This window comes from Artemia sp. Qi Xiang Cuo, chromosome 18, assembly GCF_049724085.1.
Source record: "Artemia sp. Qi Xiang Cuo chromosome 18, ASM4972408v1, whole genome shotgun sequence".
Classification (NCBI taxonomy): Eukaryota; Metazoa; Arthropoda; class Branchiopoda; order Anostraca; family Artemiidae; genus Artemia; species Artemia sp. Qi Xiang Cuo.
The window spans coordinates 25218981-25237841 of record NC_142811.1 but is presented as its reverse complement, the minus strand read 5'-3'; the positions used below and the strand labels follow the sequence as shown (position 1 = coordinate 25237841).

The window sequence follows — 18861 nt, the reverse complement described above, 5'->3', positions numbered from 1 at the left end:
TATCTCGTCCCATTCTAGGGTTAGCCGGCAATCCCTTGTAATTTATGCTGCTACGTTAGGCACTCTAGGTTTCGTTTCCCCATTGCTAGTGCCTTCAATATCCAAAAGAGTAAAAGCATCTACTATTAAAGAATATTATCCTCGATGTTGGCACACTGAAATCTTTTTCAATACTGAGGTGAGTGAACCCTAAGATTTAGCATTTTACGCGTCGTTGACCTTCAAAACCATTTTTTGCCAGATTACAAAGGTCTACCGAAACCAAAATGGGTCACACAAGATTGTGCCATCTTCACCTGTAAATACTGGACCCTGATAATTTTTTTTTTACAACTGGGACTTCCCCGCCTGACTAGCGGACTTGTATCCCTTAGAAAACATTACCTATTATGTAACAGACAGGTATACTATACCGTTACAGGCGCACTAAAATAATGCGCAAACCCATGTACGCGTAATAGCGTCTTGAGGGGTTAGTAGCTTCAATAGTATGCCTCCTATGGCTGCACTTAAATCCATCTTTGGGGTACTACTCTCATCTGTTATTTTTCTTCTAATATTATTTGGAGTAATAAAACAAAAGATGGTCTTTCGAAGAGAAAACACAATTTTCTCTTTTCTTTTAGTGTTGGTTTGAAGTTTCGTCAGTGGGCTCATTGATAAGCTGAATTTGATAATGCAGTGCTTTATATAATCAACTCTTGAATTTATGATCTCCCCTTATTTTCCTAATATTGCGAAAGCTTATGTATACCTTAACTTTAAACCCATTGCTTTAAAATATATAAACACTTCCTATGCAAACTTGGCATAAACAGCAATTATTATTTTTTGCTTTTATTATTCACAGAATATTGTTTTTTATTTAAATCTTTTGTATCTTTCAAGGTATGATGCCATTGTGGGTGTATCTTGTTACACCGGCCATGGAATTGAAGAATGGAGTACATATACCCTACTTAAATCTAGTCATTTCAGTGGTGGCTCTTACCATTCCTTTGGGAATCGGTCTTCTAACGAGGAGGTACAAAAGAAGTTGGGCGGACTTCGCAGCCAATAAACTCGTGAAGCCAACTTCATTTGTGATAATTGTTTTTGTGTTATCGGTACGTTTAGAAAATTTTCTTTTCTGTTTGATAGCTTTTTATAGCACCCAAGAAAGTTCTCAAAATTCATCGTTAAGCAAAAACCTCATTTCTTGGTGAACATGAAACGTTTGGAGTTTAGTTAGACATTTATTTTATTAGCATAATAATGACCTTGGCATTTTTGACAAATATTTTGAATGGTCTCCCCACACCTCTCGAAGTCAATTTTACATCTAGCTACATTTAGCCAGTTAAGGCTTCTACTTTTAAAGTGCTTAGCATAGCCCTGAATTCTGTAGAATAGTGGCCGAAATTAGACAAATGTGTAGTTAAATAGATGTTAAGCATAATTCTAACCATAGCCCTGAATTCTGTAGACTACTGTTTGAATATGGGCTGGGCCATAGAGATTTAAAGTTTAAGTGAGTGCAGAATCAATTCCTGAGTAATTTCCAGGGGATATTTTTCGTCCGTAAAGTTGCCTCAGTGTTCCCTTAATCCTAGAAAATTGCCTCAGTGTTGAATTTAAAATTGAATAATACTTGAAATATATATTTTTTTTAAAGAAAGAAGGAAACTACACATAACAATTAATATCATATTTCTCTTTTAGTTTGGAACTTTAAACGGTATGTACCTATTCAAGATCTGGACATGGCAAATAGCATTAGGTGGATTATTTCTTGCATGGGCAGGCTTTATTTTTGGAGCTTTCTTTGCGTGGATTATGCGTCTTGATAAACAACAAGTCATCGCCATCTCTCTGGAAACAGCTTTACAAAATGGAGGCATAGGCTACCTTGTTTTGAAAGCTTCCCTGCCTTCCCCATACTCAGACATGGCTGCAATGCCTGCAATATCGGCCTTAATGATGACTGGATTTACTCTATACTTTGCTTATGGTTTTTATTTCGCTTTTAGAAGAATTAGATACTGCTGTGACAGGAAAAAAGCTAAGAATAAGATAAGGCTAGATAAGCCTGAAGAAAATCTGCGGCTTCCTCTGAAAGCAGCTTTCCTCAGCGGACCAGTAGGAATCCCGGGAGGGATGCCTCTTCCTGGTGACATATCATCTCCTGAAATGTTTCCTTGAGCCTTTAAATGCTAGTTACTTTTATATATGTTTATATTCTTCAAAATTAAATGAAATTATACCATGAAATAGTTTTAGGCATAGCTGAAAATTTTTATTTTTCTATAGTGAGAAGCTAAAATTTAGTTTAGATATTAACCAAGTTTGTAGTTAAGTGATAATACTTGCTATATTCAGAAATTAACCAAACACAAAAAAAAAACACCGACCAACCAAAGACAAGGATTTTTAAGATTAGATTTTCTTCGGAAACATTGTATTTACTTTCACAATTTGCAAAGATTATGAATTAATGTGATTTGGGTCTTCTCGCAAGAGACGGGGGTGCTCAAATTTACTTTTGTCTTTTGTATAAGACATTTTCCTTAATAGTCTTTAAAAGTGAAAAGCTTGTTCAGGGTTGTTTAGTTGTAAACTAAAGTTTAGCTAGCGCTAATTTGAGCAAATTAGATTTTCACAGATTTTTTCAATGGTTGAAAAGTTCATTTAAATTCTGATTTGGTCCAACCAGCACCGGTTGAATCTTGGTGGTGGCCGGTGTTCCCACCCCCCCCCCCAGAAAATGCACCCCGGAAAATACCGCCTCGGAAAAAAAACAGGGGTAAAAAACCCAGGGAAAAAAAACTACGAAAAATATCCCCCGGAGAATGCACCCCCCCCCCAGAAAAAAACCCTCCCCCCTCCGCGAGGAAAATACCCCCTGTGGAAAATACTCCTCCCCCGTCGGAAAATAACCTCCGGAAAATACATGCCCGTAGAAAATATCCATCCACCACGAAAAATATCCCCTGGTAATTACCCCCCCCCCCCGTAAATTCCCCCCATTCTCGTGGAAAATGAGGTTTTCCAAATTTTAGAATTTTATTCGAGATATAAAAATTCTGGTACTTGTATATTATACGCCACTCACTCAAGTTTACGCCGTGTAAAATTCGAGAACAAACCGGTTTCTTAGTTAGTTTGTTTCAGCTTAGCGTGAGACAAGACAATGACAAGTGACAGAATAGATGAGAAATATATAATTTGGCTATATATTTGCACATGAGGGGAGGGGTAAAGTATTTGGACAGTTTGAAGTCAGAAAACAGTTCTTACTTCACAATATGCAGAATAATTGTATCTAACACATTTTGCATGAAGACCCGCTATAATTTACCCCCCCGCCCTAATATGCAAATACATAGCTCAAATTTGTTTATAAAGTAACGAAGAAACCAGTTTGTTTTCGAGTTTTGCACAGCGTAAACTTGAGTGAGTGGCGTACAATACACAAGTACAAGAATTTTTCATGGAGAAAGAGCCGGATTTCCCGGTATTATTTAAAAACGATCAGAAATTAAATGAAAAAAAAAATCAACAGAAAGTGAGGAGCAACATCAAAACTAAAACGAACAGAAATTATTACTTTAATGAAAGGAGTTGCCCCTTCCACAAGACCTTGCTCTTTACGCTAAAGTTTTGACTTTTTGTCGGAACTCATTAAGAACGATTCCTTGAACAGAATGGCCGTTTAAATAGAATAATATTTTTTTTCTAATAGCTTAAAAAAAGCTTAGCGTAAAGAGCGAGGTCTTGAGGAGGATGCAACTCCTTTCATATACGTAATAATTTCTGTTCGTTTTCAGGTTTATGTTGCTCCTTACTTTCAGTTGAAAAACTTGTTTTTTTTTAATTTAATTACTTACAGATAGTATTTGCTAACGGGAAACATACGCAACAAGTTTTTTCTTTTGTTTTAAGAGCCTCATTAAACCAAAACTGAGCAGAAATAAAGTGAAATAATCTTCAAAGTAAGAAGTATGGAGTCTAATAGAAAAAAATACATAAAACATTTTTTTTTCTATGAAGAAGACTATGTCAATAAGAAATGAACGGAAGATAGTTTATAAGACTTTTTCCACAAAACAAATTTGTCAAAGAATACTAGAGAACCTCATCAAGCCAAAAAATGAGTAAAAATAAATTCATATAATTTTCCAAGCGTAAAACTACCACAAATCACCATCAATAAATGAATTAAGCAAAAAACGAAGATAAATTACAATAAATAACCGATTCAAACTCAAAACGAGCAAGAATTAACATGAGTAGGAATGACAAAACCCACACCTTCTCAATACCAAAACATAATTTGCACTTTGCTGAAAACAAAATATATTTTAAACGTTTTCACTTTTTTGGCCTTAATAAATAAAGAATTATTAAGACTATAAGGAATAAATATCAGAATATGTATTTTAAACTGACAATTAATGATTTTTTTTTTTTTTTTTTTTAGTTAAGTGCAAATAATTTTTATGTCTTGAGAAGACAATGGTGCTGTCACCCCTACTCCTTTTAATTTTTGCTCTTTTGAGTTTGACTAGGTTATCCATTGTAATTTCTGTTTGTTTTGGGTTTTATTTATTTATTAATGGTTGTTTGTGGTAATTTTACGCTTGGAAGATAAGAAAAACAAACCCGTAGAATTTGACAACGCTTTCATCCGTAAAAACTTAAACAAGAAGAATCTGTTGGTTCCCAAAGCCAACTATCCTTTCAAAGGAAAGCTAAACCTTGTTAAAACTTTTGGTGTCATATGTTTTTAGCTTAATTTTTATGATTGTTCGCCTTCAAAGAGGTTTTTACCCCGTTTATAATCCAAAGTAAATATCCCTTTACTTACAAAAATGGAAAATACTTTGCTTCATTCACAAAGAGGGTTTTGGGACACTGAGCACTGTTCCTTGTCTAAAGGACACACTAGACGGTCAATCATTTTGATCAAAAGCTCCCGTCAATCAACTGATTAAAGCATGATTGATCATCAAGGAACCGGTTTGACGTTTGAGTCAAGCGCTGACGGTGATTGATAGAAACTCAATCGATTCCTAGACGGCCAATCATGCTTTAATCAATTGATTGACGGAAGCTTTTGAACAAAATGATTGACCGTCTAGTGTCCTTAATTGAAACGATTTAGCCAGGATATAGTGAATTCTTTGTGACGATCCGAACGCAAAATGACTCATAACTATATCAACTGACAGGCAGTTCTATTTTAACTTCAGGAAAAGTTCAAGTAGCACATAATTTTAAGGTTTCCCATTACTTTCTAAGAATCTATTACTATTTTCTTATTAAAAGCGAGGTCTTGTGTAAAAACAAGCATTCAGAAAGAGTACATAAAACGTGTATTCAAAAAAGAGGTGAATTTTCAGGCTTCATGGAATATTCATATTCGACTAAATTTATTTATTAAATTTGTTTTATAATTTTGGTAAACCAGTTCCCACATTTGTTGATATGATCAGCATTTTTGAATTTATAGTTTGTCTTTTCCACTTATTATAAAAAAAGAGGTTGTTTAGTCCACGAAAATAAGAATAAAATCATTTTATTTGAACATACCTTGTGCATAAATGTATTTGAGATGTGCTGAAATCGCCAAGTGATATCTCTCCCTCCCTCTGATAATAGTTGTATAGGTTTCTATGTGTAAGAGGCAGTGTCGTGAAATAGCAGGGGGGGGCTGAACTTTGCCCCTTTTTAGCTTATGCAAAATTCCGATTTGGGGGTATTTTCACTGAAAAATGTCCGTTTTCGGTGACTCATTAAAAAATTGAACACGATAAGTTTTTATAACTATATGTATAGAAAAATAAACGCCCCTCCCCCAACAAATTCTCGTGAATTAACGCCCCTAGTAAGTGAGCAAGTTTATCCAAACGATCTGATAATATCTATCGCTGGTTTAAATTGCAAAAATACCGAGGTTGTACTAGCTAGTCTTCAGTTTCTCATAATAAGTTTGTTTATTTTATAAAAAAAAATTATTGTGTTCTCTCGCGCTCTGTTCCTGATTTTTTTTTTTTTTTTACCTCTCAACAAAATACTGTGTTTTCTCAAGGTAATAAACATGTTTCAAAAATAGTAGAAGAGTCTCAGTTTCAAGAAACCTTGCTACTTTATAGTCAGGCTTAAAGCTACCAATAATTGCATTCACATTTTGTCGAAATATTCCTGTTTACAGTTGCCATGACCTAGCTTCGCAAACTTGTTCATAAATAGCAGTTAAATCTTTGGAACTGTCATTAGATGTCTTTTCCAGTACTATTATTGACACTATTTGAGTAACATCTGGTATAGATGCGTTAGGTGGAATAGGTTCATTTCCTTATTCTAAACGTTTCAATATTGGAATAAGCAAGGTTTCAAAGTTGAAGGCTAAACCAGTTTTACGTCTTCGCAGCATTTCCTGCATGCTCTTAAAGCTGATATTCTGAAAAAAATTATTAACGGTGTCAAAGTTGTTTTATATTAGAAATAAAGATATCCTTGAAAGATCTGTTAGAAGATATCCTTCTAACATAAATATGACAAAACTTGGTCAAATATTAAAACCACTAAATAGGTTTCAAAATTCATTGTCAGTTTTAAGTAAAATAACCCATAACGGGTTAACCAGGACTATGAAAATAGGCGAATAATATAATTTCTTCACTTCTTTTCCTTGTACTTTTAGATATTCTCAAAATCCAATTTTTCCTAGCATCAGACCTTATAGTTTGTACAAAAAAGTATTCTTGAATTTATTTTCTTATAAAAATCAATACAAATTTACTTTTCTGACGCTGAGTTTCCTAGCATTGCTAAAGAAGCTTTAAATCAACAGCCAAAGGATGTCACCATGGTTGCACCTGCCAAGTAAATAGTAAACAACGGCCAATAGTGGCCGAAATAAAAAAAATGTGAAGTTAAATAGATGTTAAATAACAAATGTCAACTCCATTTTTAGAAAATTAATTTAAATTAATATTCAATTGAACGAGGAGAAATTTGAGAGAAATGGGAAAAAGACCCTGATCCCCCCCTGAATGAAGTTCTGAATGACGTTGAATGACATTGTCAAGAGAGTTCTGAATGACATTGTCAAGAACTTTCTGCTAGAGCTTTAGGATACATTAGATTGGGTCGGTCGAAAACAGGATCAGCCGCTTTGTGGCATGTTTGAAACAGGTTTTTGTGTGGCATGGCCGCATAGAAACAAAAATGAATTCTTGTCGAAAAGGGGCATGTTTAAGAGCTGACGTCACAAGACTTGTTTTGTTTCTTAAGCTAATACGAAGGTGATGACATGCCAATTCTAAACCAAACACGACTCTATCAAAATGTGGCACGTATAGGCATCATGTCAAAAAACTGGTTTTTGTTCTATAAGCTAATATGAAACCAATGGCAAAAGTTCATTTGCATTGAACAATTAAGGGTTTGCTGGAATTCAGTGGTAGAGTAAGTACTTTGAAATAAAGATGGCAGTGAGAGATAAACCCCTTTTTAAAAAATGGATGTCTTTTCAACTTAGGATTTATAAATACCTACTTCTAAGGTGTAGAATGTACAAAAATAAAAGTAGACATTTTATTTGTAAATATATTTGTTTCCTTTATGTATAATTTATATTTTTTGGAAGGAGATTGTATAAAACATTTAGTTAAAAATTTTTGATGGTTTTCGTTCAAATAAGAAATTTTGTTTATCACTGGTTTCATATCAAGTGGGACTCTTGTTAAAACGGATTTAAATGGCCATGTTCACTGGAAAAGGGCGATTCTAACCCTCTAAATAGCTCCCTCTGGAGCTATTGTTTTATCCTTATATCCTTTCACTCTATACCTTCAACTCTGTTTCTACTTAGCCTTTTGTGTCATTCCTATCTAGTATTCATTCATATAGAAAAAAAATTACAAGAAACATTGAATCGATAAATACTTTATTTTAAATAAGAGATTATCTTATAAAATACATGGTTGTTTCTTCTTCCACTGTCAAATCCATAGACACTTTGAGTGTTTGTTTTGTCATTGTCGGGTAAACTTCGAAAGGTTAAATTTTCATTTCTTTTTTTTCTTGTTTCTTTTTTGATTATCACTGAGGGCAACTTGAGGGAGGTCCTTGTAGAAATATTTGCGTGTTTCTTCTTCATCATGGTTTGCCACTTGCTGACAAAATCCTTATTTTCTCACCTGTTTTTATTTTATTTTTCATTTTATTATTTTCTGATTAGAGAGCCTAAGTGTAGAAGTTTTAACTCCTATTTTCTATCTAAAATCTTGAATTTTGTACTTTTTACTTGAAGAGATACGGTTTTATATGTTTCGTTCCCCATGCCCAATTGTAGCAAACCAAACCTAGAAGATTAGAAGAGTGCTTATTTGATCGTGAATCACAAATATTACTGACCTTTTAGAATAACCAAAGATTGGAGGGTAGCTAGCAATTGTTCCACGCCTCTTTTTACCCATATAATGACATATCAAAATTTGGCATTATTAATTTGATTTAAACAGTAGGAAGGTCCAATAATTTATCTTTGGGGAGGAAATGATCCCTTATAGTCCAAGAAGAAGGAACTACAAGTTACGCAGTTTGCCCACCGTTCACATATAGTATTTCTCATTGCTGAATAGGAAAAAAATTATAATGGGAAGTGGTATTTTTTGGTAGGAAGGGGGTCCTTGAGTGGTATAAAGCCCTTCCGGGGGAATAATTTTTCATGGTAAAATTCAGAGAAATTTCTGAGCCAAATTTTACACAGAAAGCAGGAAAGCATTTCTTGTCAAAATTTGAAAAACAATCAGAAATTCCATTTATAAAACCAAGTTTTAAGGTTAAGAGAAACAAGAGCCATTTTAAATATGGGTGGAGCTGCTTCTTTCTCAACCCTTGCTCTTTAGGCTAGTCATTTTTTGTTATCGTTCTATGACTCGTTTCCGTAGTATGGAGTCGTAGAACATAAGGGCTGTTTAATATTAAGTATTTTTAAATAACTTGATTTTCAATCTGTTCGTAGTAACGAACTGTCAGTAAGGAGCGACCCGGCACAATGCTAACCGAAACTCTAAAAAACGGAATTTGGTACCAATAGATACATCAAAAGAATCAGATTTTCATTCTGATTTCAAATATATAAGTTTCATCAAGTTTAATATTACTCATCAAAAGTTACGCGCCTGAGAAAATTTGGCTGATTTTCGAAAAAAGGGGGAAAGACCCCCTAAAAGTAACTGAACCTTAATGAAATTCACACCATCATATTTAGCGTATCAGAAAACCCTACTGTAGAGGTTTCAAGATCCTATCTACAAAAATGTGGAATTTTGCATTTTTTGCCAGAAGAAAGATCACGGGTGCGTGTTTATTTGTTTTTTTTCCCAGGGGTAATCATATTGACCCAGTGGTCCTAGAATATCGTAAGAGGGCTCATTGGAATGGAAATTAAAAGTTCTAGTCCCCTTTTTAAGTGACAAAAAAAAACGGGAGGGCAGTTAGGCCCCCTCCCACGCTCATTTTTTTTTCTCAAAGTCACCCAATTAAAATTTTGAGATGGCCATTTTGTCCCGCATAGTCGAAAATCAAATAAATATGTCTTTTACGATGACTTAATCCCCCACAGTTCCCAAGGGAAGGGCTGCAAGTTATGAACTTTGCCCATTGCTTACATATTGTTTTGGTTATTGGGAAGTATACAGAAATTTTCAGGACGAATTTTTTTCTGGTGGGGGGGGGCTGGAGGAGGGGCTATCTCGTATAATTAAACGGCCTTTGTGATTCAGGGGTTTGTGAATTAAAAAATTTTTAACTTTTAACGTAAAGAGCTTGGTATTGACTAAGGGGAGAACCCCATCATATACTTAATAAAAAAAAAAAAACAATAAAAAAAACAAGCGATACAGCTCAATATTAATCGAAACTTTTAAAAACGGAACTTTGATGTCAATAAATGTATCAAAAGGATGGGCTTATAATGCTGATTCTAAATATATGAATTTTATTAAGTTTAGTATTACTCATCAAAGGCTACGAGCCTGAGAAAATTTACCTGATTTTTTAAAGAGGGGGGAAACATCCCCTAAAAGTGAAAAAAATTTAATCAAAATCACACCGTTAGATTCAGCGTATCAGAAAACCCTATAACATAGGTTTCAAGGTCATATCTGCAAAAATCTGCAACTGTGTATTTTTTGCCAGAAGAAAAATATACGAATATAGAAGTTCGTTACGTAAATTAATTTGTAAATTACGTCAGAACCAAATTTAGAGAGTCATTTAGCAAAAGAAAAGTAAATTTTTTATGCAAATTTTGCTTACTTATTCAATGCCGGCGAGCCAAAATAAAAGCTGCATTAACTAAAAAACGATCAGAAATTAAATAAAAAAAACAAGTTTTTTAAACTGAAAGTAAGGAGCGACATTAAAACTTAAAACGCACAGAAATTAGTCCGTATATGAAAGGGGCTGTGCCCTCCTCACCGCCTCGCTCTTTACGCTAAAGTTTTTATTGTTTAAAAAAAAGAGTTGTGAGAAAGACAAACTTTAGCGTAAAGAGCGAGGCGTTGAGGAGGGCATAGCCCCTTTCATATACGGAATAATTTCTGTTCGTTTTAAGTTTTAATGTCGCTCCTTACTTTCAGTTTAAAAAACTTGTTTTTTTTATTTAATTAGAGTAAAGAGCGAGGATTGAGAATAAGACTGTAATGGAAAAACTTCTGATCATTTTAAGTTTAAACCTTGCTCTTTACTTTCAGTTGAAAAAAGTTGTCTTTTCATTTGATGAAAAGACATTTGTTTCATTTGTTGACGAACAGAAATTATCCCGTATATGAAAGGGGCTGTGCCCTCCTCAACGCCTCGCTCTTTACGCTAAAGTTTTTATTGTTTAAAAAAAGAGTTGTGAGAACGTCAAACCTTAGCGTAAAAAGCGAGGCGTTGAGGAGGGCACAGCCCCTTTCATATACGGAATAATTTCTGTTCGTTTTAAGATTTAATGTCGCTCCTTATTTTCAGTTTAAAAAACTTTTTTTTATTTAAATTCTGTGAAAGCGGAGGGTTTGGGGGGCGGCAGCCCCCAACTGTGCCTCCTAATCCCTGTACGTTTTAAGGTTCAACCTTGTAACTCAGCCTCTTTAACTCTTTAGAAAACGTAGTTTTTTCCAAATAATTAAATTATATAAAAGGGGAAAACTGAGTTTTTTAAGTGGAAGTAATAAGCTTCTTTAAAACCAAAATATTTGTCATCGTAAGTTTGAATAAAGTAAAAAAAACCTAAATATAATATAAGGTAAAAGTCTGAATAGAATATAACGAAGTGTATTTTTGAATGAAATAAACAACGGTTATCAAAACATAAATGAACCGGAACTGTCCAGCAAATGAAAAGGGTCATAGTTACAAACCTCTAAGTTTTTTATGCTAGTTTATTTTTTCCATTAAGACTTTTTGTTATTCGTATCGGTTTTAAACAATAAAATTCGTGGTTTGTTAAGAGGAGAATCAATTATCAGAACATTTGTAATCGTAATTATTCTCAAATTCTCAACGTTACAACTATAATCTTCTCAACACATTTTTGGCATTTAATATCTTAGATGGTTTTCAATTGTTGAAGTTCTTGCACTAGCTTAGTTAAAGAAGTTTCGCTCTGTTATTCTGAGAGTTAATAAAATGGAAAAATCATTTTTAAAATAAAAACGAGTCATTTATAAATTTTAATTGTGAAGCTAAAACCTCGCTTATCCTTTGCCACAGCTGTTTTAAAGCTATCTTTAGCAATTTGGTATTTTATAAGATAAAAACAGTAGGTTCGAATCATTATGCTGTTTTAGCTGATTTATAGCTAATTGTTGCTGTTATCAACTAGTTTCTAAAGTTAATTTCATCCAAAGAGCATGTCCTTGCTTGTTCATTTTCTTCATAAACAATTTATTTATTTAATACAAAAATATAGAAAAATTGTGTGGAGAATATTTGTAAGTCGGAAAATATCGATTGGAGTAGTAATATTACGATAAAATTTGTGTCTACTTTGCCTAATAAGTCACAACTATGTATTTTTAATTTAAAGTAATAATATTAAGAGAAATTAAGTAAGTGAAAAAAAAAAATATTCTGTTTTTTTTTTTTGTAAAACCAATTTTCGAAAATTTAATTTGGCATCCAAAGGCATAACCTTATAAAAAGGCTATTTCTAGTGAATTCAACAAATTTTTTGTCAGATTTAAATTTTATTAAATACTGGGGATATACAAAAATATATTTTCTTTTTAATTCCCACAATGTGACAAGAATTAAAACGCAAAAATATGGACTAAATTTCTTTGCTTCAAACTATGATTCGTAATCTTAATGTGTTCAAAAAAAGTATTTATATTTGAAAAATAACCCTTATAGATGGCATATTTTAAAAATCATGAAACCAACATATTAAATTGAACTAATTTAATTTTATTAATATGAAAAATATATTTATTTTGAACCTATAATTACCTAATTTGATTGTCCGTTTTGAAAGTTCATCTTTAACCTAATAAGTCAAAACTAAAATAGAGATTTACACATAATAAAAAGGCCAAAAAAACGCCACAGCTTCTTTAAAGTCCTTTGCTAAGCAAAGGACATTATTAAAAAAATGTGCAACTTATAAAATTTCACTACAATCCTTCAAAACCTTCATCCATTATTATGCATTATTTCGTTCTTCATTCATTCTTTCCAGTAATCTTCTATGATCTTTCTGAATCCCTATGTCCTTAAAATATTGTTATTAATTAATTAATCGCTTCAATAGTATAAGAAACTAAATATAGCATAAGGTAAAAGTCTGAATGCAACATAACGGAGTGGATTTTTGAATGAAATAAACGACGGTCATCAAAACATAAATGAACTGGGATTGTCCTGTAAATGAAAAGGGTCATGGTTACAAAGCTCTAACCTAATTATGGTAGTTTGTTTTTTCCAATAGAACTTTTTGCTATTCGAATCTGTTTTAAACAATACAATTTGTGGTTCGTTTTGAAGGAGACTCAATTACCAGAACATTTTTAATCATAATTATTTTCAAATTTTCTATTGCTCTTTATCCTAAGCAACGAATCTATAACTATATCAAAAAAATTAACTAATGATGTTTTCATATACTTTTACTTAGGCAAAGACGGGAGCTTTAATGGAAACCAAAACCCTCTCTCCCCAAAATATACATTTTATTTTGCAGAATGTTTCTGAAGTAACCCATAGACAACAAAGACTAAATAGTAAAGTGGCGAACTAAAAGTGTTTTGTTTATTGTTTTTTTTACTACTAAGATGTATTTTGGCAGAAGCGCGTATAGACAGAAATTTTCATAATCCAGATTATTATTTTATTTCTTTTTAATGTAAAATAAAACTTATTTGAAATTTTAGAAATTAAAATCTAGGAGAAGCAGCAAAAACTGTCGCATTCTGAGATGATATAATGTCATAAAAAAATTAAATACTCTAACTAATGAGCAAAATAAAACATTTTTTTCTTATCGCTATTTATTTCTATCTTTCTATCGAAGTTCCTAATTCAAAAATGTTTTAATACTGCGTCATATGTTTCCATAATATTATAAGGATTTTATTGAGTGGGATAACGCAAAAGTACACTGAGGTCTTGTGCCATTGACAGGGAAAGTTAGAGTAACTCAATAACCGTTTTGTAGCCGCTTCTCTCTGTTGTAAAATTATGTTTAATCTCATTGCCTCTGTTTCACATTTTCATGCCAAAAAAATGTATTCCTTAATGTTTAACATTATAAGAGTGTGGATGACTATGTCTGAACCAAAGGGCTATATCTGATCTAATCTTAAAGTACGAAGGACATCAAACTTAAAGCTTTTTTTCCTCCCCGGTTCCATCTTAGGTCTAATCAGTGGTTTCCTTGGGCGGTTCCTTGGGTCTTAGGCAGCTTCCTTGGATGTATTATAATTTTTTCTACGGTTTGCTTTGGGTTGTTATAACATTCTCAAGGTTTGAATCCCTGCTTAAAGCTTCACCAAACAAAGTTTTTTTAAGTAAATTAAGTCTTTTTAAAATTAAAGCAATCTTAGGACATTTTTTCTAGGGGACTCATCCACAAATCGTTTAAGCGAGTATTTTCATACAGGTTATAAGGAGCTGGAGGGACTTGTACGGGTGGGGGGTGGTATTTTACCTGAGATAACATTTAAAGAACAATTTTCCCGTGAATGAAGTAAAATTTTCATGAAGAGAAAACCAGATTTAACGGCATTATTTGAAAAATGATCAGAAACTTAATAAAAAAAAAGTAAGGAGTAGCCCTAAACTGAAAACAACGGGAAATTATTTCATATATAAGTGAGTTTGACTATTTGTCCCAACTTTTTAAGAGCGACTCCTGAAACCCAAAGGGTAACGTAAATTAAGATAAAGGATGCTGCACTAGATCCTTAAGGTCCATCCCGGCGGTACTGATCTCCGTCTCAAGGCCTTTCAGCCAGAAAGTGCAAGGGGGGATGAAAGCCAGCCACCCTAGGCTTTCGCACACCTTTCCTGTTTACCTTCCCCAGATTTCTCCAGGTACCCATTTGGAGCTTGGTAAACTCTGACTGAGCTTACTGAATCACGCCACACTAAACCCCGTCCCAAACCAAATAATTGGATACACTAGGATTCGAACCCTCACCCTTTCGGACAAGGGATCCTAAAAATAGCGCACCAATCAACTCGACAAGGAACCCAAAGTGTATGTAATTCGTATAAAAAGATATTTTAAAAGCACCAAAAACAACTATCCTAACTACGAAGGTTGCGTGTATAAATTTAAATTTAACATTTTCACCCCCCCCCCCTTCGTCATCGAATAATTCCTGCTGTTTTTTTTTTTTAATCCTGGTCCTAACTTTCAATTTAAAAAACTTTTTTTTTAATTTAATTTACACAAAAAAGAATGGACAGTTCATAGAATAAAAATAAGCACAAACTAGAAATTGAATCTTTGAATATGGTCATGTATTGTACTTGTTTGACAGACAACTTTTAGAACTAGGGCAATTATGTGAACAATTTAGAGAGCATTAACTTGAATAAGTAAGTATCCTTACAGCTAGTATTGAATCTGAATGAGTTCTTGACATATCAGATAAATTTGGCAGAGAATAACTCGTATTTATAAGAGTCCCAAAGTTAACTTTAGCTTTGTTTTGGGGACGGGGCGAATTCAAAATTATAATTGCTGAAAATGTTAACCATAATTGAATATGCCTTGCAATACATTTAGGCTGTATTTTTTTACGTCAATAAGCCACTTACTGTTGACCTACTACAACACATTTATACAATATTGTTTTTTGACTCTTTTAAAGACGATAACAGTTGACAAAGTAGATGGCTCTCATAGAATTGCTATATAATCAATAGAAAATTCGTGAATCTATAAAAAGGCAATTTTCCTATGCCAGCAGATGCTTTCATCAACATTAATTAAATCTAATGAAATTGGGCTGAGTTTCTCGCTTTATTTACCATATCTTATGGCAAAGATAAAGGAATAGTATTACTAGCATTACAACTACCTCTTGGTACGTTATAATTCCTTTATTTACAAAGAAATTGAAGCTTAAAGAGTAATAAAACAGTGGAACTTAAACAGTAAAGAAATTGGAGCGAAGAAACAGCAATATTATAAAGTTGATATGTATTTATTATAGTCAAATTTTATAGAAGATAAAACCTACGCATTTTTAAATGTTAATAAATAACTCTTAATGTGGCAACATTAATTGAATCTGCTTATTCCAAAAATTTCATTAAGTGGACACACGCTTTTGAAAGCATCGCGGGATCTATTATTTCATTGCTGTAGTTAATTATGGAGAAAAGAACTGGATAAATAATGCTTAAAGTAAGCTCCTTAGAATATATTACTTATTAAAATATAATCCTGACACGGGAAAAAAATGAAAAAAGATAGGACTAAGCCTGAAAACAAACAAAAATAAGATGTACACGTTTTTTTACCTTAGAATTGATAGTAGAAAGTTAAGATGACATCAACTCATTGAGCTGGAAATGTGAAGGATTTTCTATATTTAGGACTTAAGAAAAAATTGTTCCCTGGTATCGGAGGATTAACATACGGGGGTTACCAATTTTAAAGGCAAATCTAGCGCGACGGGGTTACTTTGCCAGTTACTGGAGGGGGAGATCTCTCGTCTGCCGAAAATAGTGGGATTTCCGTGATTACTTCAACGGTTCCATACATACTAGCGTGATCGGAAGGTCTAGGGCCACTTTTAAAAGCCAAGGTTTACCGATAAGATTTCTAACGATCTCTTTAGACCCAACCTAGGCTGAAAAGTTAAAAGAGTACATAGTTTAAAAAAAGGTCTTACTGTATTCACTTCACGCTGTATAAGAACTGATTTAAAAAAATACTCTTTCTCCCAGCCCACTCCGCTAGCCGCGTGACTGTAACATGGAGTACGGGGTCGTAAATTAATTCTTCCAGCCAATCCTAGGTCTTTGCCAAGAATGGCAAAGATTTGCAACTTATCTCACAGTCAGTCACTTAATTGAGGTTAGTAATGAACCAGGAGAAACCAAAAATATTCTCAAGAAGAAAGCTATCACCAAACTCATAGGTGATGACATCTTGCAAACAGCTATAACTCAATTATCTTCGATCAAAAAGGACATAGGTTCCAAATAGAAGATTTTTAAGCCTTTTGACTCAACTGATAATCACATTGACGCCTTCGCCCAAGTAAAAGGCAATAAATTTAAGAAAAAAATGGCAAACTATCCATCCCAGTCCAAAATGACCTCAAATTATAAGTCGTTAGCTGAAGAAGAATTTCAGTATTCAAATCAAGCACATAATGAAACTTCGACCACAATGGATCTTTAAATGTATACTTTGTAAGATTTTACATTTCTCATAAAATTATCACTGTGCAATAATATTGTTTTTAACTATTACGATGACCAAAATAATTTGCGCAACCACGCCTTAGCTAGCCCTGATAGCCCCTTAAGCCGTTTTAACTGTCAATATCTCGACACTAGATTTTGTAAAAAAATGTAAAACCTAAGCTAATAGAAGAGACAAAACTTAATATAATCTGCTTTAACATTAGAAGCATACGAGATTAGTGGACTAATTCTAAAGATTTAATTTTAATTAACGGTTACTGCCCTTTCGACGTAATTGGAATAACGGAGACGTGCTTTTTAGAAATTGATGATACTAATGAATTTTCCCTCCCTGACTTTCAATCTATTCATATTGAAAAAAAATTAACGAAGTCCTCTTTTGGCATTTCTCTTTACATCCAGTCAAGTCTAAAATATACCAGGATCTTACACTGTGAATCCTTATTATCGCAACCTATTAATAATAGATGGATGTATTCAATAATTGTTGATATAAGTGTTGACGACAATTCTTTTATTTTTTCATTGTTTTATAAACCACCCTCATTTCCGACACCTTTCTTTTGTAATCTTTTTGATGACTTTTCTAGTTTTATTAATTTACCACAAAAGAAGGCAATAGTTTTTGAGGACTTCAATTGTAATTTACTAAATGTTAGCAGTAATAATGATTGTGATACTTTCTTTGAAACATTTACCTCAAGTGGTATTCTTCCGACAATGCTTTTTCCCACTAGAGTTGATCCTATGAGGTCTACCATTACTGTAATTGATAACAATTTTGTAGCCACTTCCTTGGGAAACCACCTGTCCTCCAAAGTAATATTCTCTGACGTGTCAGACCACTTTCTAATCTATTTCTACCTACCTTTCCAACCAACTATTAAACACACTAGAACTAAGATCCCTACGTCTAATAGAATATATAACATTGTGAATATGAACCGGTTCACGGATCGTTTGAAATAATTTGACTGGTCAAAGGTTTTGGATTGTCAGGATGTTAATTCAGCCACAAATGGTTTTACACAGGGACTGAGTCATCTTATCAGTTCAACCTTTCCAGTTTGTAAATCAAACCGAAAAACTACCTATATATCCCCCTGGATGTCCAATTGCCTGATAATCTATTCATATTTTAAAAATGAGCTATACAAGTTGGCTTGCCAAACCAGTAGCGTTATTGACCTAACTAATTATAAAACCTAAAAAAACTACACACAAAATTCATTTGTGAAGCAAAAAAAAAAATATTATTATTCAAAAATCACTCACTGCAAAGGGAACTTGCAAGGAAAATTACACCATCATATTCAGCATATTTGATAACCCTATTTTATAAGTTTCAAGTCCCTATACACCATAATACGGAATTTTACATTTTTACCACAAGAAAGATCTCGAATGCATGTTACTTTGTTTCTTTAATTTCTTCCCCAAGGGTGACCAAATGGAAACAGTGATCCTATAAGTTCAGAAGACGGTTCATATACCATCAATGCAAAACAAAATTTGGCGCGATATAATCAACTTCGTGACAAAGCTGTTTTAGAGTATAAGAAAGGTGGATTTGCCTTTATCGAAACTAGAATACTTTTTAAACTTCATTTGAAAGGCCATTTCTTGGCCAAACATCAACATTTTGACACTACTGACAAGCCAAATTTGTCTTCAAATCTTGCTTCAAATTTGACATCTTTCAATGCAAAGCAGCTAGTTGCTCTTCCCTTTCTCGAACAGCAACAAGTTCATGAAAATGAATAAGGTCAGTTTCCTTATAATTTTTTGATACGATAAAATAATGCTATTGGGCATTACGTGCTACCTAATAATCGAGCTACCACTAGTGCTACCTGGGTTTTGTTGGGATGATCTGAGAAAATGGGCTAAAATTTACCGACAACTAAATAATCCCGCCTTTCATTTGCGGTTTTTTGC

The 18861-nt window shown here is 33.3% G+C and overlaps 1 protein-coding gene across 1 annotated transcript in view; it reads left to right on the top strand.

The window, feature by feature from the left end:
• LOC148941363 (ileal sodium/bile acid cotransporter-like) overlaps positions 1-2244 on the top strand; it is a 65705-nt gene extending 63461 nt beyond the window's left edge. Inside the window, exons 3-4 of the mRNA XM_089104047.1 lie at positions 889-1106; positions 1702-2244. Coding sequence (XP_088960173.1) covers positions 889-1106; positions 1702-2181 — 698 coding nt within the window. The 3' untranslated portion in view covers positions 2182-2244. The remainder of the gene's footprint in view (positions 1-888; positions 1107-1701) is intronic.
• The last annotated feature ends 16617 nt before the right edge of the window (positions 2245-18861 follow it).